Raw genomic sequence first — 10,476 nt, forward strand, 5'->3', positions numbered from 1 at the left:
TCTGTGTGCATCCTTTGTAGTTTTCTCCCTAACCAATTTGTTTCCATTGCCTCATTAGAGAGAGAGCACATCTTTACACACAGAAAGGCCTACTACACTTACTGTATTCAGGAAACAAGTACCTATAGCACAAATTAGTCAGAACTCTGAACAAAGAGCATTTCCACTATTCCATATACAGTATGTCCAGTATATAGGCATATCACGTAACCTGTGGCAGTAAATATGCTGCTCATACAATTTTGCACGCTTTTATGCAATGACGATTCATAACATGGCATGGAATGTCATTCTGAGACCATGCGTTCCATGTATCTGAATTAGACCCAGTTCTCTGTCAAACAAGGTATTGGGAGAGTGACATTACTCCACACTATGCTGAACTCAGGGGAATTGTTCGGTCTGTGTCCTCTGCACAGTCCAGAGTGTTTTATGTGGATCTCATGTACTGTACAGGTTCTGGAGTTGTGTGGCTAGTACAGCGCCACCTAACGCCCCGATCCCTTTGGGGCACTTTAGTCTCGCTCAAGGTTTCTCTTTATTGTTTTGAAAGGAGGACTTTGTGCCCGGCCTGGAATTAGAGATAAGGGGGATACCTTACGGGCAGGTTACCTTTGTTTGTTTGCTTTCCTGACCTCTGAACCTCTCTAGGAAAACTCCTTAAGCTGCGCAAGGATGAGTTATGGCGGTAATCCATCTATTCAAACACAAGTGTTTTCCAGTGGACACACACACACACACACACACACACACACACACACACACACACACACACACACACACACACACACACACACACACACACACACACACACACACACACACACACACACACACACACACACAATGTTTTCTCCATTGACAAAACAATTGCCTTTATAATTCGGTAATTATTACAGTCTTTCAATCCGTCTGCTTCATATCAATATGAGAAGTTCTATATGGAGAACAATGTTATCAACTCTGGATAATGAGATTTCTTTCCTGAAACGTTTGCTTGTCTTGTGATTGTTGTTAAGGTCACTATTGTATGAAGACACGGGAACTAAGGTGGGGATTTACTACGTTTAAGTGCCGTTTCTCATTTGTTTTGATGTAATAACGATGTGCTGTACTTTTACCTGGTGTAGCTTGTAAGCACTGCCTGGCCCCATATCTGTGTAATAATAAAGGCTTTGAGAAGCAAAATGTTTGAAACAGCACTCTTCTGATTTATTACAGTCCAGGTTCCACAGAGGACAGGTTACGACGTCATGTCATGCCATTGCTACACAATGAATTTATTTTGCTTGTGAGGTCAATTCCATGTTATTATTAATTAGCTTTCCTCCAAAAAATTGATTATCAGAAAAAGCCTATATTTACATAACACTGCAATATCTTACCATATCTAGCTTCCATGTGCAAAACAGTTATCCTTTGTACAGGACAGGGCTCTTGAAATGCAAGATGATGGAAAGAGGTGCAAAATGAAAGTGCATTACCATTAAATAACAAACAAGACAAACTAGACAGACGAACGAGATAAAAAGGTGAGCAGAGTGAGGAATGTAAGAAAAATCATGGACAGAAGATTGTGCAAAAGAAGGTTCACACTTCAGGTGAACCGATGATCTCACCCGTTTTTTTGTGATCTTTGTGATGCCTTTTAACTTGGTTTGGCTCAGGTCAAGGTCAGGAAGTATTCTCCATAGAAGGAAGGCACAGTCAGCTGTTACACAGAGGATCTCTATAGGTCACTGACTTTATATCGGTCATGTGACATTAAGAGGAGTCCTGTTCCCTGTGTCACAGCCTGAGCCCGTCACGGACAGTCAGTGCATAGACCGAAGTCTATTCTGCAGCTTCTGAGCTACTGGGACAAACTCTGACTCCCAGCATGACTGATGGAAATCCCCCATGTCATCACTGGCTGTCCACTGCAGAGCTTCGTCTTCATCTGAAAGAATTGCGGTAGAAGCGGATTAGAGTGACACTTAGTAGTAGTAGTACGGCCTGATGATAGAACTAGACAAAGTGTCCTTCTGGGCACAGGTCTCCACCAGGATAGGAGCCATTTTGAAGAAATGTAGGGGCTTCGAATCCCCCTGACCTAAATAGCAGATCCAAAACGACAGGTGGTAGCTGGGGTGGAGGAGGGTGAGCAGCAGTATCAGTGTGCAGCAGCAAGCAAGCAGATTGAGCAGTGCAAACTTCCAGTTTAAATAGCCCGTATGAAGATGGATGTGTGATTGGATGAAGTGTGCATACAAAGTTTGACACAGATCGGTGCAGTTATAGGTAAAAACACGAAGGGGCCAGTTATAGCGCCACCATGAGGCTGATGTGAAAATGTTCAAGTGGCATTCCTTCCTCAGCCTAATGGGAATGTGCATGCAAAATGTCCCTCAAATTGCACTCTGCGTTCATGATTTGAGGCATTTTGTTCAAAACGGACCAATCCTGCAAACTTTGGAAGGCAATCTTAGCCAATGGGGATGGAATATGGGGAAGCGGACAGGTCCGTGTTGATCACATGACTAGATGGTGTATACCGAATTGCGTTATGTATGAATAAAATGTGTACGAGTAATATAAATAAATGTGTTTTGCAAAAATCGGCCTCATGGTGGACCTATAACAGGCCATTGTGGAAATCGTTGGCATCCAGGGAGTGTGTGTGCACAGTTTGGCATTGAACGGGCCGGAGATTAGTTGGTAACTGGCGGATGGACACACGGACGGAGTGCAAAACATACTCTCCCCTTGCCTTTGGCCTGGTGGAGACAAAAAGGATCTTCCTACCTAAGTATGCGCTGAGCGTCTCCAGAAGTGTCTCTCTCCCCCGGGTGTCCAGTAGAGAGGAGAGAGAGTCTCTCTGTGATCCACTCTGCTCTGTGAGGTTCCACAGGGCCTGGCACAATTGGCCTGCTAGCTGCCAGTCCCCTGGTCCAAAGTCTCTGAGACAGTCTGCCAGCCTACATGCACGCACGCACACACGCACACGCACACACACACACACACACACACACACACACTGCACTTAGTATGGCGGTACTGCTTTCTGGGGGGGGGGGGGATATGATTTTCAAGCTAACAACACGCCGCATTGACACGTTAGCTTGAAAATCTCGTCAGCAAGCGACATTGTCATGTGAAGGAAAAATAAACAGAGCTTAAATCTGTTCCCTTACTTGCCAGCAGCACCCTCTAGAGAGAGTGTGACCCTGTTAGGTGGGTCCAGTGCCAAGTTGGTGAGGATCCCACAGGCTGAGAAACACACATCACAGTTTTTAGAGTCCAGTAGGGTCACCACAAACTGGTACACTGTGAGAGAGAGAGAGAGAGAGAGAGAGAGAGAGAGATGGAGGAGTCATGGACAAAAGGCAACATGAACAAAGGAGGAGGAGATAAACTGCAGTCGTGCTTCCAATCACAGATGGTGTTTAATCTGACTGTGCTCGGCCTTGCAGATAAGTCAGCATGACGCAGACAGCCAGGTTCTTTGTACGGGGACATCACGCTAATGTTAGAATAATTATGATGATTTTTACAAAATGTTCTATCTTGCTACAGTACAGTAGGTGTTTTATTATGTTTTATATGTGACAATTATTGAGTGACTGGTTCATCACTGGTTATTTTTGCTGTCTGTTGTTTCCCTACAGCAGACCGGGTGTATGTGTTTGGTCCAACGTACTTAACAGTCCGAAGGCATTAGTTTAGTCCGACACCCTACTCAAAACCCAAACCTAACCTCACAGGAAGCCATGGGTTCGTTTTAACCTGCCACGGTTTAGTTTTAACCTGCCACGCATGTCGTGAGCCACGGGTTAGTTTGAACCTGCCACGGTGGGTTAGTTTGAATCTGCCAAGCATGTCGGGAGCCACAGTTGAGTTGTAACCGGCCACAGGTTAGTTGTAACCGGCCACGCATGTCGGGAGCGACGGTGTTGTCCGACTAATGCCTGTCGGACTGTTAGTATGTCTAACCAACATATGCACCCCCAGCAGACCGCTGTTCTCAATAGATCACCTGATCTGTCTCTGTTTATGGGTCAGTGACAAAACGGTAGTTTGTAGTTGTAGCCTACAGAGGAAGTGACATTTCCATCATATCCACAACAAAGCTCTCATACTCTTCAGTGAAGTATTAATTAGAGCCAGTGCAAACTTAGACAAAACATGAGCTTTAAGGGCTGTGGATTTGAACTTTCAACCTCTGCTTTAAGAAGCATAATATTTTACTGTTGCACCACTGTGTTTTATGGAATTCTTGTGGTCTTACATGCTCTTTGTAATGTACTGTAGGATTGATAGCTCACTTTAAGTTCAGCTGGATAGAAAGGCTCTAATCTAACTTCCCGAATCCCTATCATCAAACGCATGCTACTGAACTGAGCTGAAATAAGCTTACTGAACTAAGCTACGCAAAACACAAACACACCTGGTCATAATCAGCTGGCACTGCAGGCCCACTGTGATTGGATGAATGCAAATGATCAATTACACGACTCAATAAACATAATACCCAGATATATTAAAGTCCTTCATGAACCACATGACCTTCAGTGAAGTATTTAGAGCCAGTGCAAACTTAATAATATAAAGCAGAGATTAGTTCAAAATCTCAGCGTTGCATGTTTATTATTATTTTACCACTGTGGGCGCAAGAGTGAGTCTGTCATGCAGCAAAGGACTGTGGGTTGGTTTCGAAACCAAGGTGGCTGCATTGATGTGACATTTACTGTACCAGGCAGGAGCGTGCACAGATAAGACACACGGTCGTGCTAGAGCACCTACCCTTTTGCGCTCTGGACAACAATGTGCCCTTTTGAAAGTTCATTTTATTTTTGTTTTGTACAGTGTACAGTATGTGGCACATGGTGACATCGACCAATATATTATTTATGCCCCAAAATCTATAAATCTCACACACTATTAAGGCTGACGGCGCAGCGGTTCCACACGCCGCACAAGGTGCCCAGCTGCTCAATTTATAACAGGCACTAAGAAATATAAACACATTAAACCTGTTCTACCATCTTACTCTTTATGTTATACAGAATAGTGTGTATGGAAGAGTTAATGGTGCACGCCATGCCTTTATGTAGCTGTGTGTGTGTGTGTGTGTGTGTGTGTCCATAACACACCTTTGTTTTGCATAATAAAGTCCTGGACATCCTTGGACTGTGACAGGTTTCCATACACACGGGTGGCTTCCAGCACTGTGTCCATACTGGAGCTGAGCAGCAACTTCAGCAACACTAAAAACACACACACACACACACAGACACACACACACACACACACACACACACACACACACACACTGAGGTTTATAAATATTGAACCAACTAACAAAAGCTTGTGAGTCGTGACATACAAGGACACCCGACAGATACTGCGTTTTAAATACACTTTCTGATGCACACATTCAACTCTCTCCATCTCTCCGTGACACCCCCCTCTTCCCCCCTCTACCCCCCTCTCTTACTCTTGGCAATGGTGAGCTTCTCGTGTCTGATGACAGAGCTGACTCCCTGGTAGAAGGACAGGTTGTTGATGGTGACAGCAACATTCACCAGCAGCTCCTCGCTCTCCAGAACAGACCGCAACTCTGAGAGACACACACACACACACAGACACACACACACACACACACACACACACACACACACACACACACACACACACACACACACAATGTAACAACTTGAAACACAATGAACGCTCGCCTCAAACCCTAACCCTACTGTACATGCAGACTTGTTGAAATGACCAATATGCCACAGTGAATCTTTTGAAAATGGTGCCATAAAGCTAATGGACGGTATACTTATCCATGATCTTATCTCTATAGTTTTAGCCTATTATGTATGCAGTTTGATCACATACTGCCAGGCCAGAGGTCACCAGCAGCGATCACATTGTGGGTGGTGGTTCAGAAACCTGGTCTGTTCCTGATATAGCGGCCAGATGTCGCACACGAGCGAGTGTGGGCATAAATCGCAGATATTGCGGTGGAGCTGTCAACCGATGCCTGTGTCACGGCGGATTTCGTTTCTGGCTCTGACTGGAAATACCCCCTTTGGTGTGGTGAAGAATTCTTCTCTCTTCCTCTTCCTCCCTTCTAATTCTAACAGGCCTGCCTGTCGCAAAACGGATCAAAACAGAACGTTGAACAGTCAGCCTCACTCTTTCATCCCCTGCTGCTTTTTCTGAACGGTCCTTCCTTTTTCTGCGTTAGGCAGTGCAGCCTATCCTACTCACCGCAATGTCTTAGGCCTATACTTCGCCTTCCCTGCCAACGACTTAACCACTTGAACCCGCCAGAAATAGCCCATCTACAAGCTCACAACGCGTCGCTTTACGACATCTTGTGAGCTTGTAGATCAGCTATTTTTGGTGGAAGAAAGTGGTCCAAGTACAGAGCAAGCTCAGGTCCAGTGTCTAAGTAAAGAGGGTTTAAGTGGGCCCAGGCCGTGGCGTAACGGTCTGGGCACCTGACTGGTAATCCAGTCGCAGTGTGCCGCGGGTTCGACTCCCGAGCCCGACACGGCCTTTACTGCATGTCATCCCCCCATCTCTCTCCCGTTTCCTGTCAGCCTACTGTCTGTCCCTTCAAAAATCAATAAAAGGCGTAAGCCGCAAAAAAAAAAAAAAAAAAAGAGGGTTTAAGTGGTTAATTTCTCCTTCATCGACCAATATAAAAAATAACTTTAGTTACTTTTCAGATTTTTATTATTATTACAAAAACATTACATTAACCACTTCAGCCCTATATACATTTCGGCCATTTGAAAATAGTAGATCTACAATCTCAATCTCGCGATTTTACTCAAGTAAAACATTGTAGTACTTTTTCCACCACTGTGTCGGAGGCCAGCAGCAAATGAAACTGAGAGCCTACCACCCACCTTCGTGCCACCTCTGCCCCGTCCTGAAAGCATGTAACCACATGGGAGAGTTTCACACAGACACACTGCCGGCTGCAGAATGACACAGAACATCCTGCTGTTTGCACCGTACCAACAAAAAAAAAACAAGTTCAACCCAGAGAGGAGGATGTGCTGTTTGCAGTACAAAAAGCAACCGAAAGCTGACCGAAAATATGTAATATGTGGTTGTTGTTGTTTTTTGTCTTAGGTGATTTCTGTTCCCAGGCTCAGGATGGGACGTGGCTGGGTGTCATAGAACAGAGATGTACAGTACTGTACTGTACTGTACTGTACAAACTGTACAAACGAGACCACAGCAGTGATAAGCATGTTCGTATTCAGAACGCCTGACTTTGTTGCAGCTTCATAGTGATTCAACCCTGAGAGGAAGGCTATGACAAGTCTGTCCTGTATCTCAGAATAGGGCCTTTATTATCCTGCACATGTAAACATAATCTCTGTCATTCCAACTTGCAATGGGTCTGGTCTTTAAAATACTGCCTGTCAAAGTACTTCTCTACAGTGAGAGACAACACCAGAGGAAGCTCCTCTGACCCCAGGGAGACTAGCTGTGATTGTTTAGGGCAAAGCTAATGGGACTAATGGGACTGACACAAATAAACAATAAAACTTGTTCCCCCGAAATCCGGCACAAAATGCCTTCTACTCTACTGCAACCAAAATGTGGAATGCCATACCAACAGCCACAAAACCTCTCCATTCCCCATCCACATTTAAAACGGACCTAAAAACATGGCTGTCCTCAAAATGTACCAGTACTGTACTTTTTTTATTTCATAAACTAGCCAATGCATCCTCAACCCATCGATGACGGGTTTCTGAACAGTCCTCCTATGAGACAGACTGGGTAGAGAAAGAAGATTGATCGTGAGGACCATCACCAATTATATGAAGATAGGTCGAAAAGTAGAGGAAGTGGTCCTTTAATAGTAGTACTCAATCAATCAAAATGTTGAGGTATTGGTACTTTACTTGAGTATTTCCAATACTTGTACTTTTGCTCCACTACATCTCAGAGGCGAATATTGTACTTTTACTCCACTATAATTATTTTAAAACTTTAGTTACTAGTTACTTGAAAATGAGTACTTTTACTTTTGGTACTTTAAGTACTTTTTTTGTGGCTTTCGCCTTTATTTTATATTTTTTATGGAGGGATCTAGGCTGACAGGAAAGGGGGAGAGAGATGGGGGGGGGTGACATGCAGTAAAGGCTGTTAGGATCGGGAGTCGAACCCGTGGCGCACTGCCAAACTGGATTACCAGCCACGGTGCCTGGACCGCTGAGCCACGGCCCAGGCCCTTTAAGTACTTTTTTAATGCCAGTACTTTTGTACTTTTACTTAAGTACATTTTGAATTCCAGACTTATACTAGCATTTGTACATTGCAGTATTGATACTTTTACTTAAAACGTAAAACATTTTAGTACTTCCACCACTGCATGCCAGTGACAAGACAATAATGTGAATAATGTTTTTGTTGTTGTTGTTGTTAATGCCTACCGAAACAGTGGTCACCTAATGAGGTCACCAAAACTGGAAAACATCAGCGAAAACTGGAGTATGAATAGGCCTTTAGCGTCACTGCTCTCAGCTGACCCAGTGTTCAAACTGGAGTATGAATAGGCCTTTAGCGTCACTGCTCTCAGCTCACCCAGTGTCTCCAGCAGAAGTTGGACACACGCCGCGTCAGCAGCCAGCGCCGGGCCCACGGCAGGGTGGACGCACATGTTCGCCAGCACCCGGACCAGCTTCACCAGCACGTCCTCGTCCTCCCGCGTTGGACGCGACGACGCGGAGACACCGGGCCGGGCCGGCACCGGTGCGTCGGAGGAGCAGCCGTCCCTCCGCTGGTAGGCGCCGTACAGCGCGAGGAGGACGTCCATGCAGCCGTCGCACTGGAAGAGCAGCTCCCGGGCCTCGTTGCTTTTGGCCGTGAGGTTACCCAGGGTGAACAGGAGACGCACCACCAGGTCCTGTGGGAGCAATTTAGAGTGAGAAAGTTGTGTGTGTGTGCACGTGTGTGTGAGAGAGAGATAATATCCCAGGAGACAAGACAAAGATTTCAAACACCACAAGTGCAATCCCACCCACGTCAAATAGACAGAAAGCAACCGGTCAACAGAAAACGCGTGAAAAGTACTATAAATGTACCGTAAAAGCACTGACTGTCTCAACACACAAACATTGACTCATTGAAATTCAAAGCTGCACGTTTCTCCCATCAAATAACCCTTCAGAAGCTAAGTGAACCAACAATAAACATACACACTTTGTGATAATAAACGTAAACTCTCCGTACCTCCAAAGTCTGCACCTTATGGCCTACTTCTTAGCACCTGTAAACTTGTCACGTGGCAAACGACGATTCTGAATTCAAAGTATGAGGACATCACCACAGAAACGTCACACTCTGAACGAACTAGCTAGGGGCGGATGCTGTAGGAGGTACCATATCTTCTCAACCATTCATTATATGAATTACAAATATTACACAATGCAACATAAGGCAGACTGTGACTCAGTGGATTAGAAGTTGACTTGATGTCTCCAATGTGTTGTGAGTTTAAATCCTAGTTCTGACCTGTTAGAACTGCAAAATAGCACACTATGACTAACAGTTTTTCACGATTGCTAACACACGTTTTTCTCAACCTAACGGCCTTCTCAAAACTGCACACACAAAACTGAAAACCTCACACCCAAATGCTAAGCCCTGACTCTCCTTTTCCATGATGACTCTTTGCCATCAAATCTCTTAACTGTTCCCAAAAGTGGAACTTGTGTTTTCATTTGGTACACACAGTCATTTTTTTCAAATTACACACATATACCATTCATTGAGTACACACAACTAAGCATTTGCTGCACACGTCATTCACAGCACAATGAAGTGCAAAATTGAAAACACAATCATAGGAATGACAATGACTATGGAGAATGAGCCATTTCTCCTTTTTGTAAAATGACTCAGTGTAGGCTTACTTTTTCAGAGTCAAACATAAAACAGCACACAAATATACAGCCAAAAAAAGTATATATATATATAGATATATTTTTTTCCATTACTGTAAACCGACATGCTCAAACCTGCTCAAAAGGGCCCTCTCCCCCCTTCCCAAACAATACTGTAATTTACAGTATAGGCATCATGCCCCCGGTTCCTGTCTGGCCAGAGGGCCTCATCCACATCACAGGCAATGTTCTCCCTGTCCAAGCAGCGTTGGATACTGTAAAGAAGAACTCCTCAATAGGATTCAGGAAAGGAGAATAAGGTGGAAAGTATAGAACGGAAAAATGTAGGTGGTCCTGGAACCACTCGCGCACTTGACGCAGCCCGGTGGAAGCTCATTTGTCTCAGATGACAATGTAGTCGAGTCACTGTGGGTCATCTATGTGGTCAGGCGTTACAAACAAATTGCTCACCGGACTTGAATGTTTAGAGATTTGAATAGATTTGTGTGTTGTAGGATGATGCTTTGAGATTTTACGTGATGAGTGTGTGCAACAACCGAACATTGTGTGTAGTGTTTGA

The 10,476-nt window shown here is 44.6% G+C and overlaps 1 protein-coding gene across 1 annotated transcript in view; it reads right to left on the reverse strand.

Moving 5' to 3' along the window:
* Positions 1-1,399: 1,399 nt before the first annotated feature.
* The window catches only part of armc2 (armadillo repeat containing 2), a gene marked incomplete at its 5' end in the record, with an annotated part of 28,556 nt that continues 19,479 nt past the window's right edge, over positions 1,400-10,476 (reverse strand). The window contains 6 exons of the mRNA XM_083790595.1: positions 1,400-1,939; positions 2,785-2,957; positions 3,174-3,306; positions 5,133-5,246; positions 5,477-5,599; positions 8,596-8,917. Of these exons, the coding sequence (XP_083646721.1) occupies positions 1,815-1,939; positions 2,785-2,957; positions 3,174-3,306; positions 5,133-5,246; positions 5,477-5,599; positions 8,596-8,917 (990 nt within the window). The 3' untranslated portion in view covers positions 1,400-1,814. The remainder of the gene's footprint in view (positions 1,940-2,784; positions 2,958-3,173; positions 3,307-5,132; positions 5,247-5,476; positions 5,600-8,595; positions 8,918-10,476) is intronic.

The sequence above is a fragment of the Protomyctophum parallelum genome, assembly GCF_964188405.1.
Source record: "Protomyctophum parallelum genome assembly, chromosome: 19".
NCBI classification, from domain to species: Eukaryota; Metazoa; Chordata; class Actinopteri; order Myctophiformes; family Myctophidae; genus Protomyctophum; species Protomyctophum parallelum.